General features: G+C 37.2%; 1 protein-coding gene across 1 annotated transcript in view; it reads left to right on the top strand.

The window, feature by feature from the left end:
• car (vacuolar protein sorting-associated protein 33A) overlaps nucleotides 1–22,729 on the top strand; it is a 45,163-nt gene extending 22,434 nt beyond the window's left edge. Inside the window, exons 8-12 of the mRNA XM_083139637.1 lie at nucleotides 760–914; nucleotides 7,515–7,667; nucleotides 12,260–12,497; nucleotides 16,938–17,060; nucleotides 22,390–22,729. Coding sequence (XP_082995763.1) covers nucleotides 760–914; nucleotides 7,515–7,667; nucleotides 12,260–12,497; nucleotides 16,938–17,060; nucleotides 22,390–22,475 — 755 coding nt within the window. The 3' untranslated portion in view covers nucleotides 22,476–22,729. The remainder of the gene's footprint in view (nucleotides 1–759; nucleotides 915–7,514; nucleotides 7,668–12,259; nucleotides 12,498–16,937; nucleotides 17,061–22,389) is intronic.
• The last annotated feature ends 623 nt before the right edge of the window (nucleotides 22,730–23,352 follow it).

Here is a 23,352-nt window from a genome sequence, read left to right as displayed (position 1 = left end):
AGAAATCTACAACAGTAAGTGGCTATTGGCATTTACCACTTTCTTCTTGCAGTTTTTAGGTACTGTTTGGTACACATTAGGATTAATACATGTATATTACTAAATTTCACTATAATTATGTACTATTTATGCTATAATTCTTCTCTTTTTGTAAAAAATAATTCTTTATGGTTAGTCAACCCGTGGCAAGTATTACATAAAAGCTCACTCCTGATGCTCCTTCCTAACAGTCAATTTCTGTTAAGTTCTCCTTCCTGATGTTACTTTTAACGTCATATAGTGGGTTTCTAAGTGTGGTATCCTTCTTATGCAAATGTGTAAATAAGGGCTGAGCTGGTACCACTTTGAACCAATACCAATACTGGAAAGTTCTAATAATTAAAAGTTATTCTAATTTTCACTAACAATAGTGTGTAAGTATTGCACTCTAATTTATATGCATCAATTTACAAATATTTTTGCTTTAAAATACATAAAAATTACATAAGAATATTAAATTACATGTGTATGTAATGTAATGTCATGTCATCACAAAATTAAGTATTTTTTTAACACAAAACTAGTGCAAAATGACAAAATGCTGGTATGGGTAAATAAATTACAACCAATACAAGATTGCAGTTTTTGGTCTGGAAAACCTGCAAAATTCCGGGAATTTTGTTGTTCCGAAATTGTAGACACCCTGGAGCCTTTTTGTTGTTTTATGATAGTGAATACAAAAATATATTTACTTAGCCCACCCCCCCCTTTTTTTTGTAGATACTACAATAGCAGAGCTGATCAAAGAAGTGACGGATTCCGACAGTTTCCTAGAGTCTCTGCAGACGGAACAGGAATTCATGAATGGAATAGACACGGATAAAGTCAACCCTTACATCGAAGATTGCATAGCACAGAAATTAGACCTGAATAAGGTGTGTGGTTTTTGCTGTTTTATTTTTTTCTTGAGAACGAGGTCATGGCCGAAATATTTGTTCTTTTAATTCACCAACTTTTAAATTACTGAATTTTTGCTAAGGGACTTTGGTATCTATAGTTAAGAGAAGGGTGCAATGGACCCATTATAACCTTTAGCATACATTTTCCTTCTCACTAATGATATTTCAAAAAAGGAAAGCAGAAAATTGAATTTTTATGCAAGGAATTCATGTTTGGCAGCTCACTGTGGATACCATAATAAAATGAAGTAAATTTTAAAAAAATATTAGTTAGCACTATTATGTTCTTATAATCATGCGAAGTTGTGTTGAAAATCATTATCTACTTCTTTTTGGAAAATATATATATATATATATATATATATATATATATATATATATATATATATATATATATAATGCATCTGTGATTGATTGAGTTGGTGTTTTAAGTCCACTTTGTGCACAGTAAGGCTAATCGGGACTGGACCTGCAGTTTAAAGTGGGATCTGAGCCACTATGTGCTTCCAATGGGTATCGAACCAGGGACCCCTTGATTACAAGGCAACAACGCTACCACTATGCCATCGGGGAGGCCGGAAGCTAGATAATGGATATGTGCTGTTATGTTTCTATTCTTGTGCCGAATTTTTAACTATTCATGGAATAATAAAAATGTAATGCACCTATGAGAAAAACTGTGTATTAATCTTACTAAATACAGTTCCAAAGAGCCGGTTGCAGTGCAGGTTCTATGGCCAATTATGTCTTGAAATATACAAGGATGCACAAAAGACCATGGTTCGAAGACATACGAATCCTGTTCCCAACTTATAATATATAAAAAATTGAGACCTCTCCTGCTGGACACCTAATTGCTAGACTAAAAGAAAAGCAAGATCTAGTACGTATGTCTATCTATGTTCTTGAAGGTTCACACAATCATTTTTTTTTGTAGATGCAAAATAATATATATACAGGGTGTCGCAAAACTCTTTCAACAACGCTTGGGTGCTGGTAGATATCATAAAAATAAGTAACTTTTCCCTATAAAGTTTACCTCGAAAGCGCATAGTTTCTGCGCTATAAGCACTTAAAATCTATCCTGTACGTATGCAACCCAACACAGCAAACGCTTGCTCTGACATAACTACCAGGGGCGCGTGGCAAGGTTGCCACTAGCGTTCCTCGTTAAGGGAGACGACTTGAAAACAACAACCTGGGATTCTTGGCTGAGCAAAATCCAAAACATTAATGATACTTGCGATGTTGAAAGAAGCATTGACTGTATTTATAAACTAACCAAGACAAATAATGGGCAGACTGAAATTCAAGATTACGTACTCATTCTAAAATATCTCCATAATTGATCGATTGATTTGGTTTATTTTAATTTGCTTTTCAGCCACCTTTGGCTAATCCCGAAGATGAGGATGATAGCTATGATGAAATAACAAATGACACCATTGTCTAGGCCAGGATTTAAACCCCGGACACCTGGCACCTTAGCGATCTCTCTTAACAACATCACCACGGAGTGTTTCGTGTATCATGCAATATCAACAATTGCAAGGGACACGTGAGATAGGGGAAATCCACTAACGAACAAATGTAAACATGATGTGTTTGCTGCCTTGTTTCGAACTCGCAGACTGTAATGTTATTACAATTTATTTGAAAATTATTCCTATCTGTGCTACCGTTATTGCTAATCGTGTTCGTCTCATTAGGCATCCCCGATGGCGCAGTGGTAGCGTCGTCGACTTGTAATTAAGGAGTCCCCGGTTCGATACCCTGTGGAGGCACATAGTGGTTCGGATTCCACTTTAAACTGTAGCTCCAGTCCCAATTAGCCTTACTGTGCATAAAATGGACTTAAAACACCCAATCAATCAATCATAAGGAAATAATTGCAAGTCTCTTTTAATTTAATGATTCATTGATCGATTGATTTGCTTTATTTTACTTCACTTTTTGTGCCACTTTTGGCTAATTTGCAAAGATGAGGATGAGTGATGATATGATGAAATTGATGAATGGACACTCACAAACATTCATACCCAAGCCGGGATTCGAATCCAAGATTCCTGGCATCGTAGCGCGATGTTCTAACCACTCCACCACAGACGCCGACTTTCAATTTAATGAAAAACGTCGTTTAGACATGAACAAAATTCACACATTAAAACAAGTGCTTATTAAGAACCAAAGCCAAGAAATGCATACTTATGTCAAGCGCTGAACTGTAAAGGGTACTCGTATTGCACATTTGCGCATTATTTACATTTGTTCGTTAGTGGATTTCCCGTATCTTACGTGTCCCTTGCAATTGTTGATATTGCATGATACACGAAACACTCCGTAGTGATGTTGTTAGCAAAGATCGCCAAGGCGCCAGGTGTCTCGAGTTTAAATCCCGGCGTAGACAATGTCATTTGTTATTTCATCATAGCTATCATCCTCATCTTCGCGATTAGCCAAAGGTGGCAGAAAAGCAAATTAAAATATACCAAATCAATCGATCAATTATGGAGATATTTTAGAATGAGTACGTAATCTTGAATTTCAGTCTGCCCATTATTTGTCTTGGTCATTTTTTAAATACTGTCAATGCTTCTTACAACATCGCAAGTATCATTAATGTTTTGGATTTTGCTCAGCCAAGAATCCCAGGTTGTTGTTTTCAAGTCGTCTCCCTTAACGAGGAACGCTAGTGGCAACCCTGCCACGCGCCCCTGGTAGTTATGTCAGAGCAAGCGTTTGCTGTGTTGGGTTGCATACATACAGGATAGATTTTAAGCGCTTATAGTGCAGAAACTATGCGCTTTCGAGGTAAACTTTATAGGGAAAAGTTACTTATTTTTATGATATCTACCAGCACCCAAGCGTTGTTGAAAGAGTTTTGCGACACCCTGTATATATATCCATATATATATAACCATCCCCATGGCAGAGTATTTAGCACACCTTGCTTCAATGCCAGAGGTCCCAGGTTAAATCCCAGGCTGTGCATGGATGTTTGTGTGTGTGTGTGTGTGTCCATTCATCAATATCATTACATAATCACTCAATTCCATCTTCTCTAATTAGCCAAAAGTGGCACAAGAGGTGAACTAAAATAAAGCAAATCAAGCAAGCAAAATAATATAACTGTTATTTTAAGCGGTTTTTATTTTTCCTGCAACATTTCATGTTGATTTCATAGAACTTTCTGAAGCCAAGATAAACACACACTAGAATACTGCATAGGACCACTTTTACTTGCTAAAACTCGTTCAAGTATCCCATACTCGAGGTGTACCGCACTCGTAGTGGAATAATTGTGTTTTGGTTAGGTTTTCCAGACCCTAATGAGCAGCACTGTCAACCTAAAACTTGTACATCATTGTTCACTTGCCGAAGAGGATAATCATATTCTGCGAAGAAAGAAAAAAAAATGCGGTTACCAACATTCAATCGAACATCATTTTAATGTGACAACAATCATAGTCTCGGCCCATAATCATCTATTTCATTTTCACATCTCTATAAGATATACAAAACTGTATTTTAACATGGAGATGATAACAATTTCACTTCGTCTTTTACTTTATAATCCATATTTAAGGACCCACTATCATAGACAAATGACGGAAATATGTGTAGTAATAAGGTTCGAGTGTATTCTGCTCATTTAAACGTTTTTCACTCGAGTGGAAGATCTATCAATTCGTGTGCCATCTAGCATTGCCCGTGCAAACTATTTGCAGCCCGAGCGAGAAACGCTCATTGCAGCACTGTAACACACACACAACCTTACATGACTAGTGTATTCTGTCGAGTGACTAGTTATGTGTTGCGTGTGTGTGAAACGTTGCAGGAAAAAAAAATAAAGAAAACTTAAAATAACCATATTATGGTGTTACCTATCTACAGTCGACAAAAGTTTCATCGGCTCTTCACGAATAATTAATCATGTACAGTAAAAATAGTAAACTCTTGCAATGGTTGAGGCATCTGCTTGTTTGCTTTCCAAGTGGTCACGTGTGTGAAAAGTCAGAATTGCTTTGTTAGCTAGATGCAGGCTCCTTGCAAGTCGAGGTTACTGGCACGTAACTCAACAGATACCTCTCTCAAGTACACATGTTGATGGCACTCAGAAGTGAATACAGATTAATGTATTTTCAAGTTCTGTAGTTGACATTTTATGACGTTCCTTTTGGTGTTCGCCACTGGCTCACTACGTCACGGTAGCTACCCAATCTTCCTGTGCGGCAGAGTTATGAGACTCTCCTTAATGTTATGCTACACTGAGCATTCTCAGGACATACGATTAGAAAAAGAAATAGCTTCTTGCCAGTTTCCAAGTTTAATAACACATTTTACCTTTAAACAATCACATTTCAATTAAGCTGCGGCTTTTCCTTTATAACAGTGTTTTTCACAAAATTAACATCATCTCACGCAACTCAACTTACTTTTCGCCTTTTTACGCACTGTTGTCCTGGCAACGGAATCAATAAAAGATTGGACAGTTCTACAAATGTTTATAAACCGGAAAGGACTTCCACTTCCGATGCCACATAAGTCCAGAAACTATAAATTTGATAACACAAACCACAATATTACAGCCAATAAATAAATCAAAGAGATTTCTGTGAAATTAACAGAAAACAAATAAAATATTACATATGGCCAAAATAAACAAAGCGTATCAATTTACAAAACTTTCAAGAACAAAAAATGCCAAATACGGTGTCTACACAAGGAATTGTATTTGAAAAACCGTGAGTGTGGTGCAAATATTTAAAAATATATATTTTTTATTACTATTATCTGTATTTGTAAAACATATCAGAAAAATTCCTGGTTGGAAAGTAATAACCCATCAATATTTTACTTTTTAGGGGCATTCCATTGTCACAGATGGGACACATGGGCTTCATTTTTTATAATGAAGTAACTATTCTACTGATAGTTAAGCAGCATTTTTCTTACAGTTTCTATGCAATGAAATATGAATCTTTACACTGTAGATTAGACATAACTACCCTTAAAATACTTTCCCAGATTTGCTATAAGAACAATTTTGTGTCACTTGTGGGACAGACGAAACACTGCCAATAAGAAATTTATTTTAATTTCTGTGAATTGTGAAATGATGAAAGGGGAGGGGGGGGAGAACAACCGTTAAAGGAGAAATTAATTGGTTTTTGGTGACATGGGTGGGACACAATACGAAATGCAAGTAAATCAAAAAGTTTAAATAAACGAATAATATGTAAAATGCCTTCCTTCTACCTTCTAACTTAATTATGTATAATTCCGAGTGATCAAAAAGTCACACAACCCATGGAGGGACTATAAAAGATGTTGGAAATGGCCACCATTCAGTTCCTCACACATGTGCACCCTTTTGATCATGTTCCTGGAGATCCTCTGGAGTGTATCACATGAAATATTGTCCACAGTACATTGAATATTCGTCTTCAGTTCATCCAGAGTGTGTGGATGTGTTACGTAGGCCGCAGACTTCAGAAATCCCCAGAGGAAAAAGTCCGGCGGAGTGAGATCAGGAGACATGGGCAGCCATAGTGGCTTCGTAATGATGCACCCAGGTAACGCAATAAAAAACAAATGTTACATGGGTTGCGTGACTTTTTGATCACTCTGTACTTGAATTTTTATGCAAGTGACAATTTTAGATGGTTCACTCAAGATAGGGTAAAGTTACAGCACTGCATTTAATTTTAAAAATTGAGGTTCAGGAGCATTATCACATGGAATGCCCCAATAACATTGCTTTTTTTTTTCTTTAGGAGGGGCTTGTTATAAATACTAACAATTAACGTTTTGTTTTGCTTTTTGGGGTATGTCTGGCCCTGACATGTACATAAAGTAATAAAAAGACAGAACTGAATTATCATCTTTGGTTTTGAAGATATCACATGTTAATTACAGTCAGCTAGTGTTGGCTGCTTAATTGACCATCAGGCATCTAGGGCATAAATCGTGTGACCACATCAGCAGGTATCCTTAGAGTCACATATTTTTGGTAAATAAAAAAACAAAATTTCGGTACAAAAACAGTCAATTTCAGATTCAAAAGCGGTAAATAAAATAACATTTCGCTGTTATAGCTCTACATAAAATGACATTTTGGTTTTAAAAATGTGAATTTAATCCCAAATTTGATTTAAAAACTGCACTTATTACACAAAATAAACATCTCTCTTCTAGCACATTTATGTCGTTACCAGATTATTAAGTTTATTCCTGTAAAAAGGGGTCCACTTTTGCTTCTCAAATATGTACAGCAGAATTAATCAATTTTCAGTGAATTGCATACCTCGCAGGATAATTCTGACTTCAGAAAGTGTTGCATCGGTAAATAAACTCTAAATTTCATGTTTAAGAGTCTATATCGCATTTTGCAGTTCATTTCGCATTATTTCGTGACAAAACACTGTAGGAAAATACACTTCACACCTTTCAGAAACATGAAAAATTAGCATTACAATGGGTCATTTCACATTTCGTGTTTTCGTCAAAACGAAATATGCATGCCTCTAGCTATCATGCATCTGAAGATTAAAATACAAACTTTTCTTTTCAAAGGTGCTTCGTCTGATTTGTATGCAGAGCGTGACAAACAGCGGCCTGAAACAGAAAGTTCTGGACTACTACAAGAGGGAGATTATTCAGACGTACGGATTCGAGCATGTACTCTCACTCAACAACCTGGAGAAGTCTGGCCTTCTTAAAATACAGGTGGGTACAATTAAATGCATAATGTATTTAATACAAGCGAACAGTGAATGAAAATAAAAATTTCTAGTAGAAGGATACTAATATAGAATTCCTGCAATCTGGAGACAACAAGTGAATCAACCTACATGTGAAGAAATCTGAGAATTTTTACCAAAAACCTGTAAAAATGAGGAAAAATGAAACATTGTTCAGCACTTGCAAGTTATTTATATTTATTTTTGTTCATTTATATAAAAGGAAGTTCAATAAACTTTATTATCTTGAATGGTAAGTGTAGTTTGACACTTAACACTTGACCAAAGTTTTATTTTAAGTCAGTAATGCTCAGATAAGCTAATTGGGACAGGACCAGCAGTTTAAATTGGGATTTTAACAACACAATGTGGCTCCACTGAGGATTCAACTCTGGACACCTTAATTAGAAGTTGTCAGTGTTGTCACTATTAGAAGGGATACGTTTATTTTGTGTAATAAGTGTAGTTTTTAAATCAAATTTAGGATTATATTCACAATTTTAAAACCAAAATTTCATTTTACATACCACTTTTGATTCGATTTTCCACTGCTATAACACTGAAATATTTTATTTATTGCTTTTGAACCCAAAATTGACTCTGTTTTTGTACCGAAATTTTGCTTTTTTATTTACCAAAAATATGTGTGTCTAGTAATTTGGTCATTTAAAAGAATATAAAAGTCAGTAATTTTTTGCTTTCATGACTTCAATTTGTAAATTTTTTGTTACTGCAATTTGGAGATAGAATATGACTTCTCAGTAAAAATCAACCATATGATAAGACTACCAAGGGAAAATATCGTTATTTTGTTCAATAACAGAATGATAAGAAAAGGCACTAAATTGATTCTGATCTTTTACATGTGTGACTGCTGTTTGTGATTGCAGATAATTTATAGCATTATGGGATTCAACATGGTACAGCTTTTTCTAGGAGTACAGATAGGAATGTATGAAGAGAATAAGGAAAATGCATTCAGAAGCATTTAGATTAGAAATGAAAGAGTTCTTTTTAGAGAGTCCTTTTCTTTAGCAAAAAGCAAAGTAAAAGGAAGACAAGTAATTATATTTTGTTCTCATAAAACTATTTTTTACATTAAATGTGTCTGTACAACAATGAAAAGGTATTTTAATTTTCATAAAACATAAGTTTTGTTCAATAAAAAAATGTGTGAAATCAGGTATGGGAATGTGGAGTTCAAATAATATATTTTTAAATGAAATTTTGGATTAGCAGCAAACATAATTGTTGGACATTTAATATTATCAATAATTGGGTACACAGGAACAATATTAGAAATTATTGGAATTTCAATTTTGATTTTTTGTCTTTAAAATGCTAATTTATCGTTAATCTACATTCTGTCAGTATTACACTATACAAGCACATACGTTATTGGTAAAATTACTGATAATTAAGGTATAATTTATATATCCTAATATTTTTTTGAAGCAAAATGCTACATATGCAGTTGCTTTTTCTAATATAAATATCACTGCAGTCATAGGTGCGTCTCTATGCAGGGTTCAACCACTAGAAATTCATATCATTAATTTCAAATTAGATAAAAGGAAAAAAACATTACTTTTATCATCAATAACAGAAATTAAATTTTATTATTGTATTTGAGCCCAACAGACAACAATTAAAAGTGTTTTAGATCAAAAATTAAGTATAAATGCAGTAACTACATATTGTCATATTCTACAACTTAATCGAAGAAAAAAATTTAAAAGTGAGATTTTTATATGAGTTGCCCAACTTCATGACTATAGCTCCCCACACTAATTTTTTAAAAATATATTCTATTAGACGTTTGATAAAGAATAATAGTGTATTTTAGTGCATGAACTGTATATAATTATAAAAATTTAGAGAAATCAGATAATTTGGATAATCACTCATACGAGGTTTGTCCCAAAAAACTTAACTTTTTCAAAATAAATTTATTTACCTTGTACACGACTTAATCAGATTTATCACGTTCAAAGTATGTCCTCTACTGGTAATACAGCACTCTCAGACTTACTCACATTACACTTCTTCCACTGTTGGAATGCATTCTGGAACATATTTTTTGGAATAGTCTGTAGGTCCTGGAGCGAATTTTCCTTAACGCTCGCATTACCAAGCGGGGTATTCTGACTACCCCAGGTTGATTTTCCCTATAATAATTTTATCTGAAGAGCTGCATACTTGTGGTTTTATGACTTTGTCCTAAAATGATTGAAATTGTATTTACACTCGTGACTGGCCCAATTTTTTTGTTTTTATAGTTATTATTGACGGGATATATTGGTGGGGTTGTGAGACTACCTCGCTTGGTATGAAATGCCTTCTCTTCTTATTTGTCAAGAATGAAGGTTTTACGAAATATGTCTCTCATTCATCTTCGTTATTTAATTTTTCCATTGTTGAGTTTTACCATACATCCATTGTTTAGCTCAAATAACATATATTGTTCTCTATTGTTTCAGGTTACTATTGTTGAGTTGAATTAGAGTGCGCATACATGGCAATGCTGCACTAGTGTCAACATACGGTGTTTATGTTCAGTTTAAATACTTTTAATAATTTGAAAAACCTTATTTCAATACTAAATAAAGCTATTCATTGAAAATAACAGAATCTAAAAACAAATATTACACTAAATCACAAAATTGTATTGGGCTAGTCAAAATACCCCGCTTGGTAAAATAAAGGTGTCGAAAAGCTTGGCAACGGGAGGGTTAATCTCTTCTATGGACTGGAAGCAACATCCTTTAAGGGTGTATTTTAACCGTGGAAACAAAAAGAAGTCCACAGATGCCAAATCAATGAAAAGGGGGGTTACAACAGGTGTGTTGTGCTTGGCGAAATATTCTTCAATAAGGAGTACGGAATGCACTGGGGTGTTCTCATGGTGCAGCATCCATGTTCCATTTGCCACGCTGCAGGCCTCTTCTCCCTCACAGCCTCCATCAAACACCACATCATTTCCAAATAAGACTGTTTGTTGATGTTTCAACCATGTGGGACATACTCATGATGCACAACCTTGATAATAAAAACACACAGGGAGGGACTTTGGCTTGCCTTCTTCAATCTCGGCAAACGATTTGCCCACCCACTGCGATGACAGTGCTTTGGTTTCAACGCTCATACCCAGGTCTCATTACCCATTATGAAGTTCCTCATTTGTTTGGTTCAAAAGATCTTAACTGATGTCGACATGTTCCTTTTTGTTCATCTGTCAACAACCGTGGAACAAATTTGGCAGCAACCCGATGCATGTTGAGCTTTTCCACCAAAATCGTATGACACAACATTTTTCTTATTACCACTATTTCACGGATTTATCAACCGACGATTTTCCCACACCACAGCATGCACTTGCTCAACATGCACGTCATCACACGATGCTTATGGCTGTCCATGCTTTGCATAGTTTTCAATGGATGGTCTGCCTGCTTTGAACCGTTCATACCACTCATATCATTGTGTCCGGCTCATACAGTCTTCTCCATATGCTTCTTGCAACATTTTGAGCATTTCTTTAAATGTCTTGCCCAATTTGAAACAAAATTTGATGGACAGGCTTTGCTCTTCGAGTATCTTCTTTTTCTGTGTATCGGAAAATTGCCGCATTCATGCAACATGACTTCACTTAACTGCTCACAGGATGAAAACTAAACAATGTAGACTGGTTCACTGAACGGCATAGTACTTCTGAAGGATCCCTCCACAGGGTGCTAGTAATTTGACCAATAAGGATTGTTTCATTGGTGGGCAATTTTGAAAGTTCGTTTTTTTTTTTTTTTGGACAAACCTCGAATAGTCGTTCAGGTAGAAGTGTAAATAAGAATATAATCATAGTAATAATTTGGCAACACAGTAATAGTTGACTATTATTAGTTTATAATAATTATTTGCATGTTCTACCATTCAACATATCAACCGACTTGCCCCGTTACCAAAATTTATTGCAATACCCATGATGTAGTCATCTGGTTATGTACATTAAAGCTGTCTCAATAGCTCAGTTGGTAGAGAGGAAAGGTATAGCATACCAGAGGCCTGGATATGAGTCTTGGTCAAGTTGGCTTTTTTCTTCACAAATTTCATGTTGGCCTATTCTTAATATCTATACAGGATTATTAAAAAAGAAAGAGCAGATTTCAAATGTTTATTTCTCACGAACTATAGAAGATAGAAACATGTGCTATACATCAATGGATAGAGGAAGTTCAAAGTTTTATAATCCTGCCTATTTGTTCCATTCAATATACATCGAATTGTAGCTATCAATTCAATAACTAGGCACCAGTTAATTTGTGTGTGCCAAGAAATGTAGTACCGTTTTGATGTTTGTTGGGTAACACATGGTGCTCATTTTGAATGCATACAATAAAACTTTGAACCTTCCTCTTTCCATTGATGTATAGGACGTGTTCCTATCTTTTATAGTTCGTGAGAAATAAACATTTAAAATCTGCTCTCTCTTTTTGAATAATCCTGTATTATGTTAATTACGGTACATGGTATCAGAGTGCATGTGTGTGTTTCATTACAGAATTGCTATTTGCTTTTTTTCAGCAAGGAGCTCGTCAATACACTGTATTGAGGAAGACCCTTCATCTAACGGTGGAGGATGGGAGTGAAGTCACACCAACTGATATAAGCTATGTGCACAGTGTGTATGCACCCATAAGTTGTCGCCTGGCTCAGAACATGGTTAAGCCGGGATGGAAGGGGATTCAGGATATGCTGGGGTTGCTTCCAGGACCCACGATAGAGACCACACAAGCTCTTCCTCAAGGACAGAGGATAGGAAGTAAGCTTAGTTTTTATGTTCCCTACAGCTTCTTGTGTAAACGGTTTTTGTGCATTATATATGGTGTCCACCATGAAACTAGTCATATTTTTCTTACATTTCAGCTGTAATTCTTGACAGAATTGAATGCGTAAATTCAAAGTTTACATCAAAATTTAGTAGTACACATCATAGTTGCAGTGACACTGCAGTCAGTCATTTTATAAAATAGTGATTGTGAGCTAGCAAACACAAGTTGGATTTTTAACATGGACACACTGTATACGACAGTTTTACAAGCACAGAATTATGTTTAAGTTTCAGGTGATCACTACTTTTTCAGACCTTTATTTATAGAAATATAGAAACTCCTTATATTGTTACAACAACAAGAGTCCTCTCAGAGTCAGTGTAGTGCAATGGGCAACACTGTTGTCTTTTAATCAAAGGACCCCAGATTCGACTCCTAGTTGGTGCACAGTGTGCTGTTGTTGAGATCTTACTTTAAACTATAGATTCAGTCCTGAGTAGCCTATCCAAATATAAAGTTAACTTAAAACTTCAACAAACATTTTTTCTTTTCAAATATAATTATCGATGGCGCAGTGGTAGCGTCGTTGCCTTGTAATCCCAGGTTCGATACTTGGTGGAGGCACATAGTGGTTCGGATCCCACTTTAAACTGTAGGTCCAGTCCCGAATAGCCTTACTGTGCATAAAGTGGACTTAAACACCAAATCAACCACCCAACAAAATATAATTATCGGATTGCTATATTTTGCATTATTATTTTCTGGTATGGGAGTGTGATACCCTTGAAAATTATTAAAAAAGATGATTCTGTGGTTGTATAATTACATAAATGTTACTTCAAGGTTTAATATATGCAGGGAAATATGTTTAAAAGCCAATTATAATTAACCCCATTCTGATCTAATACTGTGTTGATGTATGAATCTTTCGTCAATTTAAAATAGTTATAAAATATTGATGGATTCTATCTTTCTCACATACGCAGTCATCAGGATTGCAGAAAACTATATTTGCAACACTGTTCAGTTGCATTTCACACAATTTACATGAGAGCTATTGGCTGTTGTCTTTAGATTAGACCTTTGCATTCACAAAACCGCTGAATTTCACTTATATGAGGTACCCAATAAAGTTCTGTCGGATTTTGACTCCTGCAAAGAGAACGGTGAGAACATGAAGTAAGATGTACATGGAATTTCAGAAGTAGTCTCCATCAGCAGCAATAACCTATCTCCAACGTTCAGGCAGACCATAGATCCCGCGATGGTAGAATTCAGCGGAACGTGGACCAAAGAAGTCATCCAGTGTGTGGTTCATTTTGTTAGGGCTCAGAACCGTCGTCGCCTCAGATGGTTATCAAACAAATGGTAATCCGATGTCTGCAATGTCTGGGGAATAGGGTGGCTACATTAGTGTTTACCAACCAAGTCAGATAATGGTGTCATGGGTGGGTGACCTTAGAAACATGAAACCTTCACTTCTACCCTGAAGATGAGAGTGACATTAGCTCTCGAAAGCTTGGAATCTTTTCCACAACTCACCTGGTCAATAGCCCGAGAGAATCTTTTCATGAAGCTTTGTGTTGTCCTGAAGCACAATAACACCCCTCCGATTCACAAACTCAGACTCCACAGTTTTCAATTTTTCATGGACATGTACCAATTGCTGCTAGCACACACAGTTCCATTGATCATCTGGCCAGGTTGCAGCAGTTCACAATGCACGATACCCCGAGCAGTCCACCAAACACAGAGCATAACCTTCTGTTGATGCAGTGGTGGTTTTGGTTGTTTGAGAGGGCATTCAGGTGTTGCCAATCAACGACGACGGTGCCTTGGAATATCATAAAGAACCTACTTCTCATCGCACATCAGCACTCTGTCCAGAAACAAATTCTTCTTCTGACGAGATGGCAAAAAACACAGGCATTGGCTCATGTCACTTTCTGAGCCTCCGCTAACTGATATGGGACCCAGCTTCCCACTTTAAACCAGTGGAGGCCAGTGTCAACTATGATGGGTAGTGCCAACGTGATCAAAAAAAAAACAAAAAAAAAACTCAATGTCCCCCCTCCTTGAGGTTGCGCCACTGGCCAAAATGTTTATCCTCGTTTGGTAACGTGAAATACGTGTGTTTAAGTAATAACGTACTAATCCGATTCATCTTCACTCACTCACCTATCTTTATACACTACAGGGCACTTCCCTAAAATATAACAATTACAAGAGGAAAGGAAAAACAACCATAACCTTCTGCTCCCCCATGCACACGTATTCTAACTGGATGTCGAAAATATCTTTGTTATGAAAAGAAATTGTCGAAATGCCAAAGGAAACTTGCATCATCATAAGATTTTTTACTTTTATATTTTTAAAAAGTCTGGATGGCCCTCTTGGTGTATCTATCTATTATCAAAAATGTTCATTTAACTTTGGAAAAATACTAGGTTCGTTTCTCCAAAAGTAGGCAGATATTACTTCCCATCTTACAAATCAGTCGTATTTAGCGACTTCTCTCTGAAGGTGGCAACTGTGTCAACTTGGTTAGGTCCATGTGTTAGGCCAACTCTTGGGTGGCAAGGACTGTTGCCTCGCGAGGGTATGAACGAAACAGCTGGCTATGCAGTGAGGAGGTTGGGGCGGTCGTCACGGCAGCTTGACCGATTGCAAGATTGAAATCTCCTTGTCTGTAAACTATCAATGTATTCATTTAACAATACTTGGCGAGGTATGCATTTCTTCTGAGGGTAGTGCCATGGCACGGCGGCTCTACCCCTTGAACCACCGCTGCTTTAAACCGTTTTCCAAGCTGATGAAGGTGTTAGCGAATGGTTTTTGCACTGCAAGTGAATGCATGTTCCGCCATTATCGGCCTCAATAGCCACCTTGAATGCCTCATTGTCTATGGTTACGTGGTGCATCAAGGAGGGATTCGTCACTGTTCTTGAATTTGTGAAACCACCGCTATACTGTCTGCTCATTTACCATATCCCTACCAAATGCCTGGTATATTTTTCTTCCTGTTTCACTAGTGTTTGTTCCCAGTTTAAACTCATAAAGCATACAGGCCCATGTAATACTGTTTGGTGTTCCTATGTTTGACCAGCTCTCACCGACAATCCCTGTTGAACTGTGGCGACCACAACCAGCAGGCTACAAGAAAAAAAAACACTCGCTAACACCTTACTCTCCTCTTAACTGTCTCCTCGAAAGGTGTAGGGAGTGTGCGCAGTACCACCTGGTGGAAATCTGACAGAACTTCATGGGCACCTTATAGAACACAAAAAGTCCATCTCTGTGTACTACGTCAGTGTCTCTCCCAGTCAAGAAAGTCATGAAAGTAAATAAATCAGCAGGTAGTTCAGGAAGTAAAGAAAAATTCAAGAAATTATACTTTTTTCTATCACAATGACTGAATGATTGATTTACATTATTTTACTTCACTTTTCTGCCCCTTTGGCTAATTGCAAAGATGATGATTAAGGGACAGTCACAAATGTGAAGAGACGACAACACGATGAGAGTCCAGACACCAGATATTTACTAGTCTGCCAAATGCAGTCCGGGGTGCATTAATAGATAAAGCAAGTTACAGATTCAGGTTTCATCTTAACTGGTTTTTTGGTGTTTTTCATTAAATAAATATTTATTTTCTTAATTGTTAATTCCTAACTTTACCTAAGTAGAGGTCGTATAAATAAAGGTTAAGGAAAAGAATTTTGGATTTTTTATTTTGGTAGAGTAAGAGTTCATCTTTTTTTTAAAAAAAATGTATTGCTTTAATATTTCTGTCTATTTTCAATGTTTAGAGGCATGCATGTTTCGTTTATGACGAAAACACGAAATGTGAAATAACACATTGTAATGTTCATTTTTCATCTTTCTGAAAGGTGTGAGGTGCATTTTACTACCCTGTTTTGTCATGAAATAATGTGAAATGAATTGCAAAATGCGAAATGAACTCTTAAACATGAAATTTAGAGTTTATTTACCGACGTGACACTTTCTGAAGTCAGAATTCTCCTGTTCACGGAAAATTAGAAGCAAAAATGAATCCCTTTATGCAGGAATAAATTTAATATTCTGATAATAACATAAATGTGTACTAGAAGGGATATGTTTATTTTGTGTAGTAAGTACAGTTTTTAAATCAAATTTGGGATTATATTCAAAATTTTAAAACCAAAATGGCATTTTATATGCCACTTTTTCACCACTATAACAGCGAAATTTTCTTTTCTTTACCACTTTAGAAACTGAAATTGATTGTTTTTGTACCGAAATTTTGCTTTTTTATTTACCAGAAATATGTGCCTCTATCAATGTTTTATTAACTAGGATTTTTTGGGGTTGAAATGTTGACTATTATCACGTACATGTTACATTTTAGCATGTCAAACTTTCTACCATAGCATGTTTTTATTTTGTAGGAGGTTCAGTATCTAGTCAGTCATCCCAAGGTGATTCACCGAAGGTGGTGCTTGTTTTCTTCATTGGAGGATGCACTTTTGCTGAGATTTCAGCTCTTCGCTTCCTTTCACAGCAGGAAGATTGTAAGTTCTCGCATATTTTTTGTCTCTTTTATTCTCTCTCATTGTGTGATGTATTATCTATTTTACCAGTTTCAGTAATTTCTTTGATGCTCAAAATAGTTCTTATTTACTCCCGCTGCTAGGTGCGCTGTTGTTAACTGTACGTCTGCGCCCGTGTTAACTGTTGTAGTAGGGGAATCCAAGTGTGGTGTGCCTGTCCGCTATCGATGTTCAGCTCGTGTGTGAAGTGCATTATGGCATGCGTTTCCTTTATTTTGGTGTCTACGAGTGTGTGGGCAGTGTGTTTGACTTGTACCTTTTGAATTTTATTATGGCTATGGTATTTGATGTGTTTGGCAAGACAAGTAGTGGGTTGGGCTTTTTTTGCATCCGTTAGGTACTGTTGGATTCTTTCATTGACAGATCTGATGGATCTGCCAGTGTAATGTGCCTTGCACTCACACTCTACATCGTATACACCTGGGTTATCAAGGGGGGAGAGGAAGTACCGTTTGTGTTTGTTTAGTTTATGAGCTATTTTGGCATTGGGTTTGTGCGCTACTTTGATGCCATATGGGAGAAGGGCTTTGGATATGCGGTTGGATGTGATGGGTTGGTAGGGGAAGGTAAATAATTTATATTGGTTGTTGATTGTGGCTGGTTAGGGTGCCTGACCTGTATTTCCGCTGGTGGCTATCTCTTCTCGTAGATCCTCTTCTCTGCAGCAGTAGGGGAAGCCTCTTTGATAAAAGTTCAGCCACATGTTAGCTTTTTGTTTGGGGGGATGGCTAGAGAGAGCGTGTATGGACTAGGGGTGGCCAGATCCGGATCCTGGCGGATCCGAAATCCGGATCCGGTTGGTTCCGGATCCTTAGGATCCGGATCCTAAAATTTTTCGGATCCGGATCCGGATCCGCAGATCCGGAATTTTCAGATCCGGATCCGGATCCGCGGATCCGGAATTTTCAGATTCGGATCCGGATTCAGAACTTTCGGATCCGGATTCAGAACTTTCGGATCCGGATTCAGAATTTTCGGATCCGGATCCAAAACTTTCGGATCCGGTACTTTCAGATCCGGATCAGGTACTTTCGGATCCGGATCCGGTACTTTTGGATCCGGATCCGGAATTTTCGGATCCGGATCCGTTTTGCCATCCCACATGCGCTTCTTTGGAAAGTAAGAATGTGCTTATAACATATTGTTACCTGCTAATATACATATATATATAATATACATACACACACATATATATATATATAGTGTGTGTGCTCGCGTGTGCGGTTTGTAATTAATTAATACACTTACTTACTAGGGAGGTCTAAGTCTCCCCCTCCGATTTCCATGAAACTTGGCAGGTGTATAGAGCCCCCCCCCCCCTCAAATGTCAAGATGAGGAGAAATTGAAGTCCCCGAAACCACGTAAATATGGCATAGGAAGAAACAGGGGGCATACGGCCTCTCTATACACCTGTCAAATTTCATGGGAATAGGAGGGGGACACAGGGGTCAGATGATTCCCACGGCAATTTGTCCTTATCTTGACATTTGAGGTGGGTTTTGCCCCCTAAAACAGTATTTTAGCCGAAACAAAAAAACACGTATTTCTTCCTTTGGGCCCCTCTATACACCTGCGAAGTTTCATGAAAATCGGAGGGGAACACAGGGGTCAGATCCTTACTTCAATTTGTCCTCATCTTGACATTTGAGGGGATTTTGCCCCCTGAAACAGTTTTTAACTCAAACAAAAAAACACGTAATTCTTCCTTCGGGCCCCTCTATACACCTGCCACGTTTCATGGAAATCGGAGGGGAACTCAGGGGTCAGATCCCCACTTCAATTTGTCCTCATCTTGACATTTGAGAGGAGGTTGCCCTCTAGAACAAATTTTTTTCCGAAACAAAAAAACACGTATTTCTTCTGCCAAGTTTCATGGAAATCTGAGGGGGACACAGGGGTCAGATCCCCACTTCAATTTGTCCTCATCTTGACAATTCAGTGGGTTTCGCCCTGTAAAACCGTTTTTTAGCTTAAACAAAAAAAAAAACATGTATTTCTTCCTTTGGGCCCCACTATACACCTGCCAAGTTTCATGGAAATCGGAGGGGGACACACAAATCAAATGCCCACTTAAATTTGTCCTCATATTGACATTTGAGGGGGGTTGCCCCCTAAAATCGTTTTTTAGCCGAAACAAAAAAAACACGTATTTCTTCATTTGGGCCCGTTTATACACACACCTACCAAGTATCATGGAAATCGGAGGGGGACACAGGGGTCCGATCCTCACTTCAATTTGTCCTCATCTTGACATTTGAGGGGGTTGTGCCCCCTAAAACCGTTTTTTAGCTGAAACAAAAAAAGCACTTATTTCTTCCATTGGGCCCCACTATACACCTGCCAAGTTTTATGGAAATGGGAGGGACACAGGGGTCAGATCCTCACTTCAATTTGTCCTCATCTTGACATTTGAGGGGGTTTTGCCCCCTAAAACCGTTTTTTATCTGAAACAAAAAAACACGTATTTCTTCCATTGGGCCCCACTATACAGTATACACCTGCCAAGTTTCATGGAAATCGGAAAGACACAGGTGTCAGATCCTCACTTCAATTTGTCCTCATCTTGACATTTGAGGGGGTTTTGCCCCCTAAAACCGTTTTTTAGCTGAAACAAAAAAAAACACGTATTTCTTCATTTGGGCCCGTTTATACACACACCTGCCAAGTATCATGGAAATCGGAGGGGGACACAGGGTCAGATCCTCACTTCAATTTGTCCTCATCTTGACATTTGAGGGGGTTTTGCCCCCTAAAACCGTTTTTTTTATCTGAAACAAAAAAACACGTATTTCTTCCATTGGGCCCCACTATACACCTGCCAAGTTTCATGGAAATCGGAAAGACACAGGGGTCAGATCCTCACTTCAATTTGTCCTCATCTTGACATTTGAGGGGGTTTTGCCCCCTAAAACCGTTTTTTATCTGAAACAAAAAAACACGTATTTCTTCCATTGGGCCCCACTATACAGTATACACCTGCCAAGTTTCATGGAAATCGGAAAGACACAGGGGTCAGATCCTCACTTCAATTTGTCCTCATCTTGACATTTGAGGGGGTTTTGCCCCCTAAAACCGTTTTTTAGCTGAAACAAAAAAAAACACGTATTTCTTCATTTGGGCCCGTTTATACACACACCTGCCAAGTATCATGGAAATCGGAGGGGGACACAGGGTCAGATCCTCACTTCAATTTGTCCTCATCTTGACATTTGAGGGGGTTTTGCCCCCTAAAACCGTTTTTTTATCTGAAACAAAAAAACACGTATTTCTTCCATTGGGCCCCACTATACACCTGCCAAGTTTCATGGAAATCGGAAAGACACAGGGGTCAGATCCTCACTTCAATTTGTCCTCATCTTGACATTTGAGGGGATTTTGCCCCCTAAAACCGTTTTTTAGCTGAAACAAAAAAACACGTAATTCTTCCTTTGGGCCCCACTATACTGCCAAGTTTCATGGAAATCGGAGGGGGACCTTTAGATAACCTCCCTTGTTAGTCTTACACTTTGTAATTATTTAACACTACATATATTATAATGTTTTATTTTAATTTGTAAAACTGTAACTGTAGAACAATTGTATAATTTTTCTATAACATTTCTATCTTGTTATATGTGTTAAAGGTTTCATCCTGGAATGGAATGTCTCACATTTATGTGTGTTTTCATTTCCAATACATTCGAATGAATACATATTCGTTTCAATGGCATTTACAAAATCACTTCGGACATTTGTGCACGAGTGTGTTAGCCGATGCGTAGCAAAGTATTTTAGGAACAACACTTGAAAAAAATTCTTGTAGGACTAAGGTGTGGTAATATTATAATGGGATTGAGATACGAAACTCTTGGATCCGGATCCGGATTTTCGGATCCGGATCCAGATCCCAAACTTTCAGACCCGGATCCGGATCTGCGGATCCGGAACTCTCGGATCCGGATCCAGATCCGAAACTTTCAGACCCGGATCCGGATCCGCAGATCCGGATCCAGATCCGGAATTTTCGGATCCGGATCCGAATTTCTCGGATCCGGATCCGGGATTTTCGGATCCAGATCCGGGATTTTCGGATCCGGATCCAAACGGATCCGGATTTTTCGGATCCGGATCCGTTTGGCCATCCCTAGTATGGACTGGTTGCCTGCATTTGGTTTTTTTGTAGACAGTGGTTATGAATTTGTTAAGTGCACGGCTGATTGTGATGTCCAGAAAGTTGATCTTACCATGTTCCTATTGTTCTACGATGAAGTTGAGCCTGGGATGGATGCTATTTAGTTTGTTCACTAGAAGGTTGAATTCTGCCTTTTTGTAGACACCCTGATGAGATAATTCAACGTGGAAGTGTTAGATGGTAAACAAAAGGGAGTTCAAGGACCAAGTAAATTAGTACAGTGTAGGAAGCAATTTTCTGGGCTCTGTGAAAAGCAAAAATCAATTGGATAGATCAGCAGCAATCGCTGATTTGCTGAACAAGGTAGGGTCTGGTGGCACATTTAAATCACAGCTTATCTCAAGTGAGTTAGAGGATTAAAATATTATTATGGTGTAACGAAACTTTGAATATAAGGATAATAATAAGAAGGAGGGTAGAATATAAGGATAAGGATAAGAACAAGACTGAGAGAATATTGAGAGGTCTTTTGAAAGTTTCCAGTTTGTGTCCCAGCTTTTAGGACTGCCCACAGAAGCTGTAGTTGTGAACTATTTGAAACAAATCCACACTGTCCAGTGCCAATAAACTTCCAAATTGTTGTCAGAATTTATACTGTATATCTTTGAATATTTAGAACAATGATCTTAATTAATGCAAAACGTTTGTTTGAAAAATTTAATATGAATATGCAATACATATACATAATATACATCTTCAAATATATTAATATTTTGTACACATAAAGCTTAGTATTTCCACATCCATCATGAATTCAACATCATACAGAAGGAAATGTGCAAATACGAGTATAACATCAGCAAGATTCATGCCCAGCAGCTAGGTGGACATTTCGTTCCTCAAACCGTGCAGAAACCGTGAATTGTTCCCGAAATTTCTATTTGCAACGTGGAAACACTAAACTTTACATAAGCAATACTACAATAATACCGCATCCATCATGAATATTAATGTTTCTTTGAGAAAACCACATCGAATAAATCATCGTAGTCTATATTTCTCTCATCACTGGTTTCACCATAGAAAATATACCTGTTAAGTGTAAGATAAAAGTGTTTGTGCAAGTTACTATTAAAATGATTAATTGATTCTGATTCCTTTCCTCTTTCTCTTTGTAGCTTCCGTGGAGTTCGTGGTTGCCACAACAAAGCTCATCAATGGGAACACTTTCTTGAAACCTTTGCTAGAGCCTCTGCGTGCATAACAGTCATGGTTTGTCTTCAGGACTCTAAATGCGCAAGAATTCTGTGTGGACAGGCAACATATTTTTGATTCCTGTTTTTTGACTGTGTATTTAGTGTCTTTTTGTGTTATTTTCTGTGCGAAAACATTCCATACTAAGTGCAGATGTGTAAGCTATATTTTGTGTGTGTGTGAGAGAGAGAGAGAAAGATAATGTATATATTATACCAAAGATGTAAGTGTTTACATTGAAATATACCTATATTGAGTTAAATTTCACTTCTATATCTTTTAAAGTATATCTGTCTTTTAACCTTTAGCTCTTATGCGTCGATATAGCATCTCCGGCCAGGAACTGTTCAGGCACACGCTTCTCAAACTTGTAGCGATGTACAAAAAAAATCGTAGTTTGAGAATTAATTGTAGAAAAGTGAAACCAATTTTGTTTTCTTTCTTAAATACTGAGCTTTTAGTGGAGGTGAAATTTATTCATTGTGCATCCCAATATTGAAAGTTAATGGAAGAAGAAGAAAATAGATTTTTGTTTTAAAAAAATGTATTCAGCAGACCCTTGTGCCAACCACAATAGACGAAAGTGAATGAAAATAATGTATTATGTAGCAGAAGTACATTTGTACAATCACACGAAGTTTCGTTCAAGACAGACTAATGAGTCATTCCATGTCAAATCATCCAGGTCATGTCATCCACCATCTCAGATTTTGATGAAATTCTATGTACTTATAGAACTTTTGCTGCTGAAACAAAAAATGTCAGTTTTATTGAGTTTGATCAAGGTGTTCAGAAATTATGCACTTTTCAAAATCTCCGTATATGCAACATGCTTTGAATGACACTCATTAGGTTATAAATGATTGTATCTTCTCTCCGGTTTGTCT

Source organism: Lepisma saccharinum, chromosome 18 (assembly GCF_977018435.1).
Source record: "Lepisma saccharinum chromosome 18, izLepSacc3.1, whole genome shotgun sequence".
Classification (NCBI taxonomy): domain Eukaryota; kingdom Metazoa; phylum Arthropoda; class Insecta; order Zygentoma; family Lepismatidae; genus Lepisma; species Lepisma saccharinum.
Note: the sequence above shows the minus strand (reverse complement) of the source record. Positions and strands in the feature narration are given on the sequence as shown.